At 37.8% G+C, this 19,419-nt stretch overlaps 2 protein-coding genes across 8 annotated transcripts; one reads left to right on the top strand and one right to left on the bottom strand.

The window, feature by feature from the left end:
- Nucleotides 1–1,042: 1,042 nt before the first annotated feature.
- On the top strand, nucleotides 1,043–3,387 carry LOC113683679 (QRFP-like peptide receptor). The gene has a single exon (XM_027200953.2). The coding sequence runs from the start codon at nucleotides 1,102–1,104 to the stop codon at nucleotides 2,176–2,178; it is 1,077 nt and encodes a 358-aa protein (XP_027056754.2). The 5' UTR covers nucleotides 1,043–1,101; the 3' UTR covers nucleotides 2,179–3,387.
- A 2,528-nt stretch (nucleotides 3,388–5,915) lies between these two features.
- LOC113683664 (anoctamin-10) lies at nucleotides 5,916–16,462 on the bottom strand. 7 transcript variants are annotated; one of them, XM_027200932.2, is made up of 14 exons: nucleotides 16,386–16,441; nucleotides 16,066–16,156; nucleotides 14,898–15,066; nucleotides 14,055–14,384; nucleotides 13,392–13,508; nucleotides 12,123–12,368; nucleotides 11,388–11,720; nucleotides 10,678–10,733; nucleotides 10,160–10,234; nucleotides 9,316–9,495; nucleotides 8,750–8,941; nucleotides 8,064–8,195; nucleotides 7,171–7,281; nucleotides 5,916–7,087 (listed from the first exon to the last, which is right to left on the bottom strand). In XM_027200932.2, the coding sequence occupies exons 3-14, from the start codon at nucleotides 15,025–15,027 to the stop codon at nucleotides 7,031–7,033; spliced, it is 1,959 nt and encodes a 652-aa protein (XP_027056733.2). In that variant the 5' UTR covers nucleotides 15,028–15,066; nucleotides 16,066–16,156; nucleotides 16,386–16,441; the 3' UTR covers nucleotides 5,916–7,030. The 7 variants fall into 7 exon arrangements, with proteins under 7 accessions (XP_027056733.2, XP_027056734.2, XP_027056732.2 ...); XM_027200933.2 differs by having other exon boundaries at nucleotides 16,009–16,156; nucleotides 16,386–16,433; XM_027200931.2 differs by having other exon boundaries at nucleotides 15,856–16,156; nucleotides 16,386–16,433.
- Between the last annotated feature and the right edge of the window lie 2,957 nt (nucleotides 16,463–19,419).

Genomic DNA, 19,419 nt, shown 5'->3' on the forward strand with positions numbered 1-19,419 from the left:
TGAACGCATGCTCAGAGATGCAATGAAGCGTTTCTACAGTCGCTGTTGATGTAGTATGGACGGAAAACGTTTCATCTGTCAACCAGTTGTTGCATTTTCAAAGTGAAAGCGCCCTTTTCAAATTTATCTGGCGCACTGCTTACTCAACCCTACTCGGTACTTTTTGAAGAATTCATACGACAGTTACTTAGTTTCCAGCCTAACTAATGCTAATTTCCATTTTCTATTGAAAAGTGACTTTAGAAGTTTCCATGAAAACTTGATTCTGCATAATAACAATTCAAATATTGAAACTAAGAAATTACAGGTTGCCTTTGTCACGTTTTGAGCGCACACTTTGATATTTTTAACAAATAAATAAAAGCTGTAATGAAAAATTGACGCGGAAGTGACCTTGTGTGTACATTGGAGAACAACAACAAAAAAATCTGGCGCAAGTAGCAATTACTTTATTTCAGGTGTGAAATTCAATCTCGATCCCTAATTTCACAGTGCTAAAGAGAGAACTTGGAATAAAAATATTACATTCTCGAACACAAACTAAGAAGGGGTTATTTTGTCAACTGTGTTGAGGAACGACACAAATTAGTCCAAGTCTCTTTACAGTTAAATGGTTAATTTAATCTATCTCTTTTCTGAACTTGAAAATTGTCTTGATTGATAGAAATTGAATTAAAACCCCAATTCTTGTTTACCAATCAAACAAATCAAACAGTGGAAAATTTGTTCTTAATTAAGAAATTCATCGAGAGGGCGCAGCAGAAAGACAGAGAAGATTATGGTTAACACGACCAAATTAAAGTACAGTTTTTAATCTTCCCAAAACCACGACTTACAGACAACAGTGTAAATAGTCAAAGAACCGACACGTTTAGTATAGAAAAACTTATTAAAAACTGACGGTTGATGCAAATTATCGTTGGTTAGCGAAGAAAAGGACTATTATGCCTAATAATAACCTCACACCTTCTTTTAACGAATGTTTAATAATGTGTACGTAATTGTTCATCCTAGACCGACACGTGACGGGCATGTAAATGTCGTTAAAAAGAGAGAAGGAGAAGAAAAAAATTTATTTGAGAGGCCTCATCGAATGTGAAAATGAATTCAACTACCGTGACTCAAAATCAAAGCGATCCACTTGACCAGTGCTCTTCTTTTCATGAAACAACGGAAGCCAAAGTTGCAAAAACACTGGCGTATGCTGTAATCATGTTAATGTCTTTATTTGGAAACTCTACCATCATGCTAGTGATTTTCAAAACACAAATTCTGCGCAACACAACCAGTTACCTGATAGCTAATATGGCCGTATCTGATTTGTTATTGCCAATTTTTGCCATGCCACGGATGGTTAGTGTGGTTTATTTGCAGTCCAACCGATGGATTATTGGCGGGGATTTCGGCTTGGCCTTGTGCAAGCTTATACCACTGTTCCAAGATATCTCTACCGCGGTTTCTACGCAGAGTTTAGTTCTGATCACAATTGATAGGTTCTACAGCGTTTTCTACCCAGTTAAAGCGGCAGTCATGGGTTTAAAGTCAGTAAAGATTGCACTACCGTTTACTTGGCTTATCGCCATTGGCATCCATTCACCCTACTTCTACATTTATAGATTTCACGTTTACAACGGTGAAATACATTGCTTATTAAACTGGTCGCCACTTTTTGACAACTTGAAGGCGCAGAAGTTCTACTTCGTTGTTCTTTCAGTCCTGCTTTTCATTTTGCCTTTGTCAGTGATTGCATGTCTGTACACTGCCGTCATTCTTCGCTTGAAACACCAGAAGTTCCCGGGGCATTACCAAAGCGAAAACGCGAGAAAACTCCGCGAGAAGCGAAACAATGCCGTGTTGAAACTTTGTATTGTTATAGTTTTGGTTTTCATCGTATGTTGGGCGCCGTTCGTCACGTTCACATTTCTAAAGTTTTTCTTCTGGGAAACACTGCATTGCGGAAATCCAAACTCTACATTTATTGTTCATTTCATTGCACATTCGATCAGTGCGGTCAACCCATGCATTTATTTTTTGTTCAGTTCTAGTTATAGACAAGGATTGAGGGTTGTATTCCCCTATGATTCTCATGTGCGTCCTCGTAGCCGCGTTTTGCCCGAAGAAATAGAACAGTTAGAGTTGAGAACCCGCGCTAGAACATTTTCCAGTCGAGTGCTCTAAATGAAGCTACGTAACGACAATCTAGGTAATTGGAGCGATTGATAAAATAAAATCTGAACAAGACCGTCTTCGAGAGTACGAAAACAACAGAGCTATAGGAAAAGACCAAAATGAAAAGAAACTGGTAAAGGATGCGAAGGATTCACACAGTTTGTGAACGCCAAACTAGCTTGAAAATTTAGATGAAAATTGTCAAGATGCACAATTTGCGGCTTGTTCCTTCAATGAATGTTACACGTTACATAAGGATATTCTGATCTGGCAGCTTGCTAAAATGGTATTTAAAGTTTGATTCCGTATTTGTGCTACAAAGAATTGAATTTGAACTTTCAAATTATTTGTATAATCGAGCAGAAGGTAGTTAATGCTTGAGATTCTTAAAAAATAAATTTTAATCAGGATTACACGCAGGAAAAAGGCTACTTTGAGGTTTACCGACCTCTTGCATTTTCGCGAGCCAAAATAAACAACTTGAAGGCAATGATCGAAAAATATGATTCTTAATTTTAATTTCAAACTCGCCTCAGGGGAAAGTAATTTACGACCGTCAAGCTTATAAGTTGTACTGCTGCAAAGAACGCACATTCTGGCCCGAAATCTGCTTCACAGGAGTCTACAAAGCACTTGCCAAAAACTTGAAAAACAATACGAAGATAGGCACAAGTTGGCTGACACACAAGAAATCCAAAAAATCAAGTCTTTGTTTTCAACTGTCTAACATTTAATTAATTGTAAATAAAAGAAAGAACTCTGACGTTACGATGACCAGGATGACGTTAGCAGCTGACGCACGGCAGACACATTTTGGCTAATGTTTCCGACGTGATTAAATTCAAATAGTTGTAGTGGGGTTTATGAAGTTATGGGGCGTCCTGACAAAATGACATATTTTGTGGACAATCAGCACTCATCTCATTCCTATCTGAGTTATGAGGAGACTCAATGAAGGAAGCAACTTTCACACTCGAAATAATCATGTAAAATAACCATGTAAAATAATGCACAATTTGCAGAATGGTTTCAGCGACAAAACGAAATTACATCAGAACTCGAAAGCATGGAAGTAAACTAAATGAACAAACGTAGCTTGCCGAAGTCTTACGTCTCCGTGAAAAGAAAAGACGGCGGTCCTACAAGACTAGCTAGTTGCCAGTTACCACAACACAACAAAAAGTATTCAAGCACAGAAATAAAATATACTGAATAACATTCATGATTTTACTCAGTGAATAGTATTGAATAATCCCTTCATCTTCCTCGCGGAGACTTCAACGATATTCACTTTGCCTTTGACAAATAATTGTTAAATACACCGAAAGAGTTTCCGTATTTTCCACTTGTGAATTCGCATTTAATTAAAGTGTAATAACACGTATCAGGGTCGGCCAGGGGGGGTAGTGGAATACCAATATACCCGAAAAAAAATCGACAAAATACCCCAAAATACCCCAAATTCCTCCAAATATACCCAAAAATAATCGAAGCTTTGAATACTTTATACCTGAAATTAAAAGAAAGTGATATACTGAATACCCATATTTAAGCTGCAATATACCGTATACCCGATTTAAAACGCCCCTGAATACCGAATACCCAAAAACCCTGGCCGACCCTGACGTATGGGGATAATTGTGTAATTTGTCATAACTTTCCTCTTCAGACGGAATAATTGTTATGTGACATTGGTCACGTGTTGTCAAAGACTGAAATGATTTGCTTTTTCATTTGATTATTTAGAGCTGTGAAACTGGGTAAATAAAGATATTAAATAACCACTAAATCGCCTTGTGTTTGTTTATTCTGTTGCCCTATGGAAAATAGTTTCAGCTGGACCGGACCCGAGCGAAGAAATAATTTTGTTTCTCAGTTGTTGAAGACTTGCACGTTGTAGTTTGGGTTTTTCAGAAGAATTAGTTCTTAAACTTAATAAAACCCATCCACCCCTTTGTTTAATTTTTAAACCAGACTTTTAATTTATATAACAATTGATTAATTCCTCGAAAGCATCCCTCTATATCAACTTCTCACTAACCGAGCTCGAGGGCCGCCAAGGGGAATGTTGGCCCTTGGTCGTGAAAGTACGGACTGAGCGCATCGAGTTCCACACAAAGACGACTGAGGGCCAACATTAGCCAGAGCGGCTCGAGCAAGCGACACTATTAAGTAGTTTATTTTATCACATAAACTGCAGTGTTAAACAGGAATTTCCGCCCTAAGAAAATCCGTAACGATGCACTTGAAAAAATATCTTATTTTTTCACGTGTGATGATATAGCCAATCAGCTGCTGACAGGTCACTCGCCTTTGACGCCACCGAGTTTGGCCGTTTCCTTGAAAGAATTCTTCTGTCAGTAAGGACAAAGTCAATAAATGAGAATTTTGTATATTGAAAATTATGACCATTGATGTTTTTGTGATCATGATTCAACGTATTCTTCCATCTTAAGCGTTAGCGCCAACGCACTCCACGATCGTTATTCGGGGATTGTCGATTCATTTATTTTCATCCATTAAAAGAAGTCGGCTTTTCTTGTCAGTAAAGGGCTATTGTGTTTATATGATAAATAAAATAATACATGGCTGCTTGTAGATATGAAATTTCTCTTCTCAAGTTCAACTCGACATCTCACTCGTTCACTGCGCTCACTCGTCAGCTATCGAGTTAAACACTCGAAGAGAAATTCCATATCTACGCGCGCCATATATTATTCTCTATATATGGTAATCGGACCAAATTTGTTTAGGCTTTCCCGAACAAGAATACATGACTTCGTGGAAACGGAGACTACACGTTTCCGTGGAAACGATCAGAGTGGGAAAATATGGACCAGGCAAGAACCAATCGGAATGCCCGGATTTACCTCAAAACTACCTTGCCATAAAATGAATAAACAATGGCCTCTATTTGGCGCGTAAATATGCACGAATATTTGTCCACGGACATTATTTGTTCCAAGATGCGAACAGTTTTCCGAAAGTGAAGCTCGAGGAAAACTGTGACCTTGAGGAACAGATAATGTTCGAGGAAAAAAATACAAGCATATTTTTGCGCAAAATTGGTGTCGTGTTTCCTATCCTTCAAATGTACTGCAACACGCGTGAACGTGAAACATTGTTTACGAAAAGCTTACTGTATGAAGCGTGAGATGTCTTTTTTGTGTTCTCTGGTACAAACTTTACGAACAAAATATATCTCCCTTCTTCTGTAAGAACCACAAAACGTTTTCTCACCTTGAATTAAATTTTAAAAGAAGACTTATCGTAGAGGACGTAAGGTTTGAAAATTGGGGTATATCACTTGGATGATATTCTCGGATATCACCCCGTTTTAGTTGGGGCAAATTCAGTCACGTGCTACGTTTAGACCAATCGCACGTGAGTAAAAATATTTGCTGGATCATGATACCTTATATTTTACCCATGTCAATACGTGAAAAGCGAGGTGGCTTGCCAGCTCTTTTTACCTAACTTCCTATTAATAAATTCATATTTCTTTTTAAATCAGACGAATAATAGCAAATGAGTTTTCGGGTTGCACGCCACTTGAATTATTTAGTTCTAATCTACTTGGCATTTTACTTACAAAACTAACCTGTAAAAGCTACATGCATATCGGTTCCTTTTAATGTAAATTAAGATGAAGATTAATCAATTTCTAAATTCAACGACAAAATAAACCTCAGGACTGATGAAGGATTCCTCGATCTTTCAAATTTTCGGCTACACACAACACACCATTGCGAAACCCCCTGATCTTTAATTCAAAACAATCGTTACTTTATATTACAACATTAAAGAGCTGCACAATATTGACGATCAAGAAAGCAGGGTATCTACTTTTGTGCCTTTCAACTAACAAATCTATCTCAGTTCTGAGTAGTCGAGTACAACTATTACCCGATAGACAACATTTAAAAGAGTTAAGTCACGTTACTTCAAGTCAAGTTTCGGGCCGCTCTAAAGTAGCCTGCAATTAGGGCGGCTTATTTGGTACTCGAGCAGTTTCTCTTATTTTCCGTTCCGAAACCTCTCAAGGCTTCGCTGCTTATTTTTGCCGCAGTTTTAAAGCGCACACAAAACCTCTAGCTAAGCAGGCTGTGCGACACTACCCTGAACTTGAAGGAAACCACAGAATATTAGTGCGGTTAAAATTGACACAGACTACCGACGATTAATTCTAAGAAAATTTTGAAGATGCACAAAACCAGATGCAAATCCTTTAAGAGTTTGCACGCACTTTCCAAACATTCCATTTCCAGACGTAACGCCCTCAAATATTTTGCACGCACTTTTCAAACAGTCGATTTCCTTTGATTTATTAAGCCGTCATGAAACACAGTGTTGGTCATGCAACGAAGTTTTTACATCTTTACTAATTCCCCATTCTCGTTCAACTTTGCTTCGTAAATTTAAAGTACCAACCTCACAAAATATGCCATTTCAACTGAAAAAGACATTCCCAGAGAGAAGTCAGGAATTACTGACTTTAAAGGCAGCATAAATTTTACTCCAACATATTTGCTGCTTCCTAAGGCGGGAGGAGGGGGTGTTCCTGAAAGGGACGCTATTTTCAAGCTAAAAGTGCACTGATGACAAACAGGGGACCTCATGAGTCAAGGTATAGAAAAGGTCGAGGAAAAAAATGGTAACTGACGATTATGCAAAAGAGAAGTAAGTAACAGCTGCCCCAACAGCTCAGTTTTAAGAAAGACACTTCTTTTGCATTTCTTGTCATTACAACATTTTCAATTACCCAGAGTTTCTAAGTTCTAGCTTCTTGGTTTAATACTGGTAAAAATCCTCTGCTTACTGCTAACTGCCTAGAAAATGTTCTCAGTGTAACTTGCTGAAGTTATAGCGTCGTCTCCTTCCATGCACTCCTGCGGCCTTCTAAGTCATCACCCTGAGACTGTAGCGAGAAAAATACAAGAGTAAACAACATCAATTTAGAAAAAGAGAAAGTCTCTGAATAACCAAATAAAAAGAACTTACCCTGAGCGCGAGTTGAGCTTTGTACTGCTGCCGGGCCATTTCATCCTGTACCCACTGCGGTACATCTGGGATAACGTGTGATACAATGAACTTCACTCCCAGGAGAAAGTGCTGTAACAAAAGAGTTATTAATATGATGATGAGGCATTTTTATAGCACATTATCTATACTAACACGCTAAAATGTGCTTTGCAACATTGTGCGAGGGACTTTGGCCAAACTGCATTGAGCAGTTTACAATTTTGAAAGGAAATTTTGTCGGTACCCCAAATTTTTGGAAACAAGGCCAGACCCCAACATAAGGAGCTACGTTCTCTAAGTGCGTGGGTTCCTTAACGTCCCCTCCTAACCACTATAGAGTAGATGCAGGAGACGTGGCCTACGATTTATCGTCCTTATCCGAGAGGACTAGAACGTCTAACCATTTTCAGATTGCATAGCAAAGGTAGCACCTTCTCCTCAGCTATTTTTAAGACGCTGAGTGTTGGTCCGGTCTGGGGATTAAACCCTCCACCTTCCGCACGGCAGTCTGGCGCTCTACGACCTGAGGTAACCAGGCGGCAGTTAGAATACAGCAGAACAATTTACAGAGAAGACTGTAAGGAAACAGTTACCGCAGTACTGCTGAAATGACTGTCACATTTGGAACTACGCTTAGTAACCAGCCAGTCTACATCGTTTCAATGACAATAGGAATCGAGTATCGTACTCAGACCTTCCATGCCGAGTTACACGGTAGGATCTGGGTACGGGATTAATGCAAACGTTGGATAGAAATTTGTTGACCCTTGGAGCCTTCAAATATAACAGCATAACAGCATAACACAGAAAACCGCACCAGGGAAATGAAAAAAAAACACACACACAAAAAAAAAAACCAATGTTATTCTTACCTCAATGGCAACAAACAAGAGAACAGCATTGACAGGTGTCATGTCTGGGAGCCAATGAGCACTCTTGGCTGCCATGCCAATCAAAGCACAGTTTGTTATGACAGCTATGACACCAAGTGCCTCGAACGCCGCCTTTAAAAAAATAAAATAAAACAAATAAAACAAACAAAAAAAAAAAACCAACCAACCAACCAAACAAAAAAATATGTCAGAAGTGCTCAGGATACATTTTTGCCCAGTTGTGCTGACTCAAGTATACAAGAGTTATCGAAGTGACTTAGTATCGATCGGAGGAGAAACTCTGGACTGAAGAGTTGACCTTCTCGACAAAGTTAACGACTGTTTAACTTAAAAAGACGGACTTCTCTTGAGTTACAGGGAATTCCAGTCCAGAATATACATTTCCCGTACAAGAGCTAAAGAGTCATTGTGATGGCAGCTTATCTTGAGTAATAAAACAGAGTGAGGTAAGTGACCGAGGTTCACCATATCAGACCTTGGTTACTGCGTTTGATGCAGTAACTAAACCCCGTGAATCCTCGAAAAGGCATTTTTACTAGCCTTCTATATGGTGTTCGGCCAAATTTCGCCTTTCAAGGAAGCAAGGGCCGTAAACCTTAAATTCAAAAATTCAAGAAGTATATCGTAGATGTAGGTTCATCACAGGGCACCCACAGTGTCCTCACCTGCCAAGCGCCAATGGAGTTGGCTTGTTTTGCAAAGGGTCTTTGAAAGATGCGGCAAAGCTTGAAGGCGTCGGTTCGTATTTCTATCACGTTATTGAGCAAAGCCCAGAAGGCGGCCATAGGATAGGCGGACGAAAACAGAAACGTGTAACCAAACTGAAGGAACAGCTCCAAATAATCATCAAAAGTACCCTAGGAAAAAAAAAAAGATACAGTATTGATTTTATGCACGCATTCAAATTGCAGTTTCAGTGCAATAAAACAGAAAACATCCTTCTTGCTTTTTCTCTTCCTTTTCTTCATTCTTCGTTTCGTCTTCCTTCTTCGTCTTTTGACCAAACTCAAAATTTACCACCTCTTTTCTTTTTTCTATTTTCACACACGACACTTGCAACAATGCTGATTCTAGCAGTATGAAATTCGCGTATCACAAAAGAACCTGGCTGGGTTAGCCACTGGGCTCCAATACAGCAGGACCTCAGCTTACTTTTCTATAAAGGTGAACAGAAACTTTGAAGGTAAATAGCCAACCCTTCTCGCCCAAGAACACTGTAAGTGATCCTTACCAAGTACTGTTCCTGGGTCGCTTGTCGTTCAATCTCATTTGACAAGTCAGCGGTCTTCATCACAATCTTTTTTCCTTCCTTGGAGACTTTGGTGACGCGACTTTTGTACATAATAAAAGGAATAAGGGATTCTGTCACTTGTCCAATCAACTGCGATGTGATCATCAGAGCACCAAGATGCTAGAAGGCAAAAGAAAAAGTCGATAAGCTCATGTACCAGTTCCTTCAACCATTAAAACCCTAACATCAGTATGCATATTCTCCATATTGTTCTCTAGACATTTCCTGAGGTGATGAAAAGGAATATGTTTAACAATGAAGAGCTTCTTCAGTTGGTGATCATTTCATATATTCTTGTAACCTTAACGTTTGATTCAGGGGATGATATTAAAATGAGAAAATAGATGCTAATCACTCTTAAGGGCTAGAGGGTTGAATGAAAACAACTTGAAACTTCTGTTAAATAACCAACCTAATGGTTCGTGCATGTCGAGAAATTAAGATTATCGTTTACATTTAGAGAAATCCTTCTCCATCCTTATCGTTTCTTATTTCTCTCTTTTTTATCAATATCTCTTTGGTATTTTCTAAACGTCCAACGGCTCATTGATATGGTTTCCCCCAGTTCTACGATATTTTGAACAGTGGAAGAAACAAACGAAGTGAACGAATGACTTATCAGGACATAAGAAATGGGGAATCAGACAATCATAAAAACGCCATTCTTCATTTCAGCCTACATTCACTGCAGCCCTCTCAAGGTTTTCCGTCTAATTGCAAGAAAAGGTCAAATAACTTGGCATAAAAATGTGACCGGCTCGCTGAACAAGTCATGAGTACTTACCCTTCGCAACAAATCGATATCTTGAAGGTAGAATGCGATATAGAACAGTGAGTAGAAACAGTTCACAAAGTAAAACTGCATAGAGGAGTGAAAAAAAAATTGTTTTAGTAAGCTAAAGCAATAAAGCAAAATTAACAAGAAAAGTAATTTCTGAAAATGTCGGACAAACTATGTTTTTATAAAACCAAACTAGTGCGCAGCAAACTGCGAACAGTTGTTTTCAACTTCTTTCATTCTCCGACGCGCTTTGTCTAACTGTCGTAGACTTCTTCAGGGAGTTTTATAAGTAAACACTAAACGTATGTATTCATAAGCCATAGTTAGAGGCTATTACGAGGCCAATGACCATAAAGGCTTGGCAAGATTTAAGACCAGGAACGGGCGAAGCTGTGGAAATTCTTTTCAAGGCAAGGTGAGAAAAAGATTTGGAGGCCACAAACCCCTTAAATTTCTACAAAAACAAGGCATAAACCCTATTAGGAACTTAGACTGGTTAACCGAAAAATTAAGACACCTACCAGAACCAGTTTGACAATGAGGTGGTTTTGGTAAGCTGATTCCAAGCGATGATTCTCTGAAAATAAAGGAAATTCAGTAACAAGAGGAAAAGGTATCCACAGGAGGCATCCAACGAGATCTCGGATAATGAACAAGGATTGGACTTGCTCTTTGCGTGACATCAAGAATTTTCCAGGTTGATATTTGTGTTATCCACCCGAAGCAAAAAGACGACACAAAAAGGCGACATACCGAATATGGTCAAAATATTGGTTGAGACTCAAGAAAGGAATTTACAGATAAGAAGAGAGCGAAATAAAGCCCAAATAGAGAGCTGAACGCGTTTGGCAGTGCTTTCAAAATCTGAAAATCTGTTAGTCTACAGGATAAATTTTCTGATAAATTTTGTACCAAAGAACTCACACGCCTTGGGCGCAGATCAAATTTGTAATTCTCCTTACTGTCAACCATACAATTTTTTCAATACTAGTTCAGAGAATTTAGTATTGGATCAACTAATTATCCCCAAATTTATATTTTCTTTATTCTCATCACTTCTTTGGTTGATATTGTATCGATATTATAAGGAGAATTTCTGTCTTGGTCACTCATGGGAGTTAAAGGGTTAAATGGAGAAGTTACATGTTAATCACTTGAAGGTTTAAAAGGGTTAAAGGCCAAATCCATCCGCCCTGTGCAAAATCTAAAAAGGAGCCGTGACCACACTTACCCCATTCATTTAAGAATGTTGCCAGTTTGCGGTACAGGTTATTGGACACGGCAATCATCACAGCAAAAAAAATACTTGGCAATATCAGCATAACAGTTGCAACAATCCCTCCAACATTTGCATACTGGCTCTCGACTGCGTGAAGGAAGCGGAAGTACAAAAGCACGACCACCGTAGCAAGTTTCATGCACAGAATGACAATGGGATAAGAGATACAGTATGTTTTGACTTTTCTCATCCATGGTGGGTAGTAGTACTCTTGTTGTCCTGTTATGGGGCTTATACGCTTCTCGCCCCAGTAAGTTGGGCGTGGCTCCTCAACTTCCTCTATTCCTAAGGTACAATAGATAGAATTCATAATCAGGGTTTTCAATAACGTTTTCCATAGGCGGCTGCCGATGGTGTAAAGGGCAGCTGTGCCCGGAAAGGGTCCGTACGGCGAAACCCAAACACGTGGGCCTGACTTCACGCTGAACAGACGGAGGTAAAAGTCTGTGTTACAAAGGTATTCTCTATTTGGAAAAGCTAATAAAGAAAGGATTTTAAAGGGGAGCTATAAACATGGCCGTGTGGTCAGGTGTGAACCTCTTCCATTATTTATCATTATGATTGCGTGAGAATTTTCTGTCTTATTTTATACAGTAAAGAGTTAACAGTTAAATCTGAAACCCTAGTCAAAATGCATGTATAAGTCAGCTATCAAACATAGCATACTATCACTCGGGGTAGACTCACCTATGCCTGCTCTGAGCGTGCCCCAATTGAACGAAATCTCAGAACAGCGGCGTTTCCACACCTCTAAGAACACCGTGCCCCATAAGAGGTTGAGAATGGCAAATACAGTATTCTTTGTCTGCTCATGGGCACCAGACAGTCCGAAGACAAGAACCAGTAGAACGGGAGGTACAAGAGATAATGAGTAGAAACCCAAGAAACCAAAATACAATGCTACTGTGTCTCCAAAGTACTCTCTTATATCATCTAAAAGACAAGAAATTATGAGTAAAGTGAGTATCCACTAAAATCAGTGGGCAGATTAAACTATTTTAGGTAATATATATTATAATGAAGGGCACATGGTCTGTCTAATTCTTGTCAAAAACTTCACCTTTCCACTCCCGAGATCTCATAAGTAATTCTCCACACTGTCTGCAAAACAATTCTTTTGATGTCAGTTCAGAGAATTTGGTATTGGATCAACTAAGAATCCCCTAATTGATATTTTCTTTGTTCTCATTAGTCGTCTGCTTGATATTGTATTGATATTGTGGGGAGAATTTCTGCCTTGTAACTCATGGGGGGTTAAAGGGTTAACAGGCAGCTCAGTCTCATTTCTTTATTACTTCCTTCCACTTCTGGGTCTTGTTTTATTTTTGTTTTAAACCCTTTCACTCCCTGGATCTCATGAGTAATTCTCCATAGCTACTGTCTGCCTCACAACTCTTATCATGTTAACTTTTTGAAGAATCTGGGTCAACTAAGAATCACCTAATTTGTGTTTTTTTTTCTCATCAATTGTCTGCTTGATATCTTTTTGATATTGGAAGGAGAATTTCTGCCTTGTTCACTCAGAGAATTCAAAGAGTTAGCTGCCTTTAATTCATTATTTTTCATGAAGCTATCTTAGACCATGTCTTCAGTGTTCATCAGAAGTTCTCTGGGGCTACTGTTCATTATGAATGCAGAAGTGACTCTAAATCTATTTTATCTTACTTTGTATTTTATCAGCATGGCTGCTAAAGTTTGTGTTTGATTTGAATTAATGTTTCTTAACCCCTTACACCTTAATATCAGTATGCATATTCTCCATACTGTTCTCTATACATTTCCTAAGGTGCTGACAAGGAGAACACACCCAACAATAAAGAGCATCATCAGTTGGTGATCATTTCCTTTATTCTCATGACCTTAATGTGAGAATCAGGGGTGATATTGTAAGGAGAAATCAAATGATAGTCACTTTTTGGGCTCAAACGATTAAACATTCAGTGAAAGTTGTATTACCCAAAGGTTGCTTCCTTGAAAGGCTAAATATCCACTTGTGCTCCAAGGCCTTGAGTTTATCTTTGTCATGCAGAGGAAATATTTGGGTTATAATTCCACTGGATAAACACTTTGGAACTGAAAAGAGAAAATAAACTCCTATCTTAGTATAACTACTATGAAACCCCTCTGACTCAAACTCCCATAGGAAATGGAAAATGGTTTGTGTTAGCAGGGGTTTGAGCCATTGGATTTAGTTTTGAAATTGAATTTTCATGTCAACAATTAATAAGGAATCATGTTTTTACCATTCCTTCACAATCAAAAGTTATTTTCATACAATCAAAAGTTTGTTTTATAAAAGCTTTTTCATATGAACATTTACTTTGGGAAGTTTAGCTAAATATACTATGTTTCCATAAATGTTATCACATTCATATCAATCCCAATTAAAGAATGGAACATGTTGATCAGCCATGTTCTGACACTTTGACATTTATCAACTGACATTTTAAAAGTTGTGGGTTCTGTTGTGTAACTATTGCAGTAAAAATATATAATAAATTAACAAATAAATATTGACATCATTTCTGACAACAATTCAGTATAAGGCTCATTATGAGTAACCTTTATTCGTTAGGTAGTACAAATATGCAAATTAACTCATATTTTGTGTGTACTTACTGGTTGCCCTGTGTTTTTGAAGTTTAACCTCAGGATAACCAGGAACAGTCCCATCTTCATAAGGCTTTATACGTTCTAGTGCCAAAAACACAATTTGTTCACTTTCACTTTCGGTCAAAAACCCTTCACCATCATCATTAAAGTCCTTAAACTCATGGGACAATTCCATGCAGAAATCCACAGGTGCTCCATTCTTGAGACATCGCTTAATTTTGAGCTTCTCAGCTCCCACAAGGAGACGTTTGGTGTCAGCAGAAATATGCAGGGTGTCACTGCCCTTCAATGAGTTTGGAACCAGTTTTGCCTGGAGTCCTGCACCTCCACTGCTGACTACAGGTGAAAAAAGAAATTATAAAATTAAAAAATTTTAATTAATTTTCCTAAAAAAATAAAGACATTGATTATTTTCTAATTTCAATTATCCATATCACAATGTAGACAACTAAGGTTGTGTTAACACACATACAGTCTGTTCTTGAGCCACATGGCCAATCCAACGGCAGCTTATTCTAGTTTCCTTGGCATCGAGGGACCAGGAGTAATTATTACTACTCCCACCTGAATGGGATGCCAGTCAATTGCAAGGTTACCCCTCAGCATTTCATCAGACTTCCCTGAAAATTCACCAGTACCAATTTATACTCCTGGACAGAGAGAGGCACTGGGAGAGTAAAGTGTTTTGCCATAGAATACAAAACAACAACCCAGCCTAGTCTCACACCCAAACCTCTCAAGACCCAATAAAAACCAACTGCTGTTACAAACACTTGTTCTCCTTCAAACAAGAGCCTGTCTATCGTAATGTCAACTAAATATAACAAGCACTGGTCAAACATAGCAAACCTGGAGCTTTTATAAGTGCAGTCAGCCAATCTTTAGTCTCTGATGGAGCCTTTGGTGAGAATTCCAACACAACTAGGGTGTCATTTGTTTCCTCTGAGCCAATCTTGGATTCCTCCATTACCACATGCATTGCATAAATTCCACCGCTGTAACAATTTGTGAGTTGCTTCTAAGATTAAAAAAGCACAATTATTAAAGGTGACATCCCCATTCACACATTGAACTTGGGCCAATATTGTCTAATCTTTGAGAAAAACTTACAACTAATTATCAAACTATAAGTCTTGTAGCAAACCTTTGTAAATTGCTAGTGCAACATGGAGTGTATGTGAAAATCTTATTTTGTTTTTCTTGGCAACCAAATTGTTTGCAGCTTGGAGCCTTATATTCCTTATCGAAAACTCAAAGCTTGCTACAAACTCTGCATCAGTGAAATAAGTGATTATGTGGATGATAGCAGGGAAGAATTAATGTATTAGTGATGCAAATTCAAGGTAGTACAGCAGTGGGAAAAAAATACATTTAAGTGATATTACTACACAAGGAATCAAGGCAATCATGATCACTCAAAATTTGAAAATAAATGAAGAGAAATATGGAGATTGATTGTTTTAAATCACAGATTTATTTTCATAAATTGACGATTTTCACTGATAATTCAATTTAGAAGGGGAAAGCCAACTGAAAAATCATAGTTAGCAGTTTTCAATCAATCTGTAAAGAAGTCTTTTGACAATTATATTGGGGGCTAGCAAAAAAAATAGATAACAAGTAAATAAATGAAATAATTCTTTGCAAGTTGCCTTTTTTTATTTTTACTCTCTTTCCCCACTTAACAATCATTCTGCGGGTAATTCTGATGACCGTTACATGTCAGCACGACCCACCTCCCACCCAAACCACTCCCAAATGCCAATATTGATAATTTTATTCATTTTATGTGTATAAAATTAATTACCTATTCGGTAATTCCTTTGACACGCACTAACCCCGATGAAAGACTTTGAGGATGGGCATTTTATCCTCGCCTTGCTTTTCCAAACAAGTGGTAAAGTTGTGAGTTTAACGAGAGCAAATATGCATAATATGAGAGTTTAGATTGTAAACATACACAAATCAATCCCGTTGCGCCATATAAGTGGATGAAATACAGCGCTTTACAGTTCACCTGTACAAAATTCTGATATCACTGCGTAAATGCAAATGAAAGTTTCCACTGTGATGTTTAACGACACAGAATATGGTTCCTATGGAGTTCTCTGTAGACAAACGACATTAAAATTTAAATGGTGTTAACGATTTCGAGTGATCAATAAGTACTTGACTTCAACATGTAAATTTTCTGCCACAAAAATTTCCAAAACTTCTGCAGTTTTTTCCCGTATAACCACTTAAAACAAAATTTCAACGCTTAATATACCGCTTGAGGCACAACGTTAAACATTCAAACTGATTAAGTTATAAGAATCAGAGCTAAAGTTTACTCACCTCTGCAGAGAAACAGTTATCGGTTCGAGAACTCTCCCCGAGGCTCCCTACCGTGTGGATGTTAAATAAATTACCCACTAGAGAGGAGAGAGTAGCTGGGGCTTATGTTGGTGCTAGTATGACGAGCCATTTCTTATCGATTTTCTTATTTAACCACAAGTTTTTACCAACTGGTAGTCGTCTTACGGTGTTTTATTGAGTCTGGTGTGGTTTCGGGTCTGAAAATGTGATTTTGCAAATGAAAAGTCACAAAGATTTGTATGGTGGGGGTTGGGGGAGGAGGAAGGGTGAAGTATTTCTCTTGCGTCCACAGGCAAGAAGACGCGCCTTTTCCTAAGAAGCTTTTCCACAGTAGGTCTACAAGTTATGTTTCCCTCTTAGTTTTCTCTCTTAGCTTTTAGTTGTATATAGTTTATAAATCAGTAATATTGAAATTGTAAGATAGCATATTTTTATTTCATTATAGCTTTTTTTTTTCTTGAAGATATTAGTTCTACAGCTACACTGAATTTCGAGCTTAAATAAAGTATATGTATGTATGTATGTATGTATGTATGTATGTATGTATGTATGTATGTATGTATGTATGTATGTATGTATATAAGCACTCCTTCCTTAGGCCAAAAAAAGGCGAATAATTTGGCAATTTCCCTTCTTTCCCAGTGGTAGGGGGTCCATGAAAAATCTGTTTATGTTGCTACTATGTTTTAGATCTTGACATGTAAAAAACAACCAAAAATGGATTATTCTGTTGAACAGGTTTCGTAAACGCATAAAATTCGTGCGTCTTTGGCTTTCAACAGCAAAGTCAGCCCTTCTATTTTTAATCTTGATTTCCAAGTAATATTTGACAGGCATCTATCACGTTTTGCTTGAAAAAACCCATTATTCAGCACTTTTCGTTTAATTTTTTAATGAATTGTTTTTGGAAGCAGAAGATATAAAAATAGAAATTATTGTGCATTGTGTTTGCTTTTCCCGTTTCAAAATAAAAAGGAGTGTTACATTCAACGGCAAATATTTTTTTGTTAGTTTTAACCAATAATACGAACCTCTCAAGAGCCCGGAAAAAGCTCTAAACACACACAAAAAATACAAATAGAGAAGACCCCTAAAAATCTAGAACAGCATGCTTAGAATACGCTCAATGTATGAGGTCTGCTGATGTTTACACTGATGTATGCAAAGTTATAATGCGCTACCACTTCAAAATTTATTGTATTTTGTAGCAAGAAATCCAAACCGCGTTGTTAATTGGTTTCCTATAATATTTAAAATAAACTCTGACGCTGTAAAATCAACATTTTACACAATGTTCGCGAACGACCAATGGCCCTCTTTCACTTGATATTTGTTCTGTTTCATTGTTGTCAAAATTGTTTTTCCGCTTGTGGTTAGCGATGTCCGTCAGGCATACGATTGACTTTTTGCACTCTTTATAGGGGGGCACAGACGCAGAAGATGAAAGATACCGCGGCGACATTTAATAATCATTCAAAATCAGTAAAGCTAATGAAAGAGAACAGTCTCGAAATAATGACAAGTTGCAAGGGGTATTTCACTAGTTCGTGACTCGAAAGTCAGTCATACACGCAATCTTTGATGGGAGATGTGCGGCTGCATCATCGGGGAGAAATGGGCTGTTAGTGCAGCAATTATTGTACAAAGTCATTAACCATAGATTTCGAAATATCAATTTAAGTTCACGGTTTTCCAGCGTAACGAAACCCCTCTTAAAATATAAGAAATTCTGAATACAAGGTATCAACGCCTCAGCCACTTACTAACCATTGTAAAAGATGTGTTAGCCGAAGCAGCGAGGAGGTGCAAGAGAAAAGCTTACCGACAGAAATAAATCGAACTCCTTAAATGAGTTTAAGATGAATTGAGGGACGCATCTGTCTAGTTATTTGATATACTGTTTATACACGGGATCCTTGTAATGCAGGTTTAACTGATACTGACAATAAGTTGTTAGCTTTTCCTAGTTTGGGCAGCTAGTTTGCTTTATCCTTTTAAATAATTGTGAGTTTTTACATGAATGAAAACACCGGGTGAAAATAAAGTTGTACCCCTACTTCCACGATTAATAACAAAGAAAGTAAATTTACTTTTTTTCGCGTTTAAAAGCAATAAGAGGCGGGCCAAGGGAATTGCCTGGCAGAGGAGAATTGACACATAGAGGATAGCATAAAAATTGTACAGCAGTGTGTTTTTGGCGTGATAGGGACTCTTATTGCTTTGTGGGAATAACGTTTTGCAATTGGAGATAGCTGAAATTGCTGATCAAGCATTACTAATCAGGTAGAAGAGAACAAACATTGAAAGAGGCCCAATACTTTTATATATTGAATACATCGATATTTCGAGTGGGTCCGCATCCAAAGAACACGAATTGACACTATTTTCATAACTGAAGGAGGTAAATTTTTGCTGCGTTTAATTTGCCAGATTTTTCGACAAAATTTAGTTTTCTGGATCGAGGACGATCTGCAATTGAAATCTGCAAAAATTTAAAACCCGAAACATGATGTAATCTTGGTGAAAGATCTGGCTGTAGTATTATCATTACTAAATTTGCAGGTACATCATGCCGAAAGAGCCAAAAATCGATCGAAAAATGAAGGTTGCATGCGCCTCTAAAAATTTCGTGATTGGACTCGTCAAGCAATCTTCATTAAGGAAAATTTTTTGTGGGGTTGCATCAACCTCAAAAGAAACATCAGCTTTGGAGGATTGTTCATGAGTGTTGTCAGTCAGTATTTGCCTTGACAGGTTTGATGGCACTTAAGGGAGGCATTGTTTCTTATGTTTTTCTATTCAAGATGGTACCATGTGGACTTTGTATAAAGCACGGCTTAAAAATTGTACTTTAACTTATAAATCTTTCGAGTCATTTGACTTGAAATTTCGTAACTTCTATTATTAATGTTAGGCTGACAATTGAATGTTACTCAGAATACTACATAGGTTTAATTTTGTTTTAACAAGAGGCGAGCGAGTTAAGAGTATATAGATAAGGGGTGATGTAATC

Source organism: Pocillopora damicornis, chromosome 3 (genome assembly GCF_964200805.1).
Source record: "Pocillopora damicornis chromosome 3, jaPocDami1.2, whole genome shotgun sequence".
Classification (NCBI taxonomy): Eukaryota; Metazoa; Cnidaria; class Anthozoa; order Scleractinia; family Pocilloporidae; genus Pocillopora; species Pocillopora damicornis.

Bases quoted from the DNA above. Each gene is read 5' to 3' on its own strand.
- LOC113683679 (XM_027200953.2), top strand. From the start codon at position 1,102: ATGAATTCAACTACCGTGACTCAAAATCAAAGCGATCCACTTGACCAG.
- LOC113683664 (XM_027200934.2), bottom strand. From the start codon at position 15,027: ATGCATGTGGTAATGGAGGAATCCAAGATTGGCTCAGAGGAAACAAAT. The intron at 10,734-11,387 runs GTAAGTGTGGTC...CTTTATTTTCAG, and splicing joins AACATTCTTAAATGAATGGG to AGAATCATCGCTTGGAATCA. The intron at 7,088-7,170 runs GTAAGTTCTTTT...TTCTCGCTACAG, and splicing joins AAGCTCAACTCGCGCTCAGG to TCTCAGGGTGATGACTTAGA.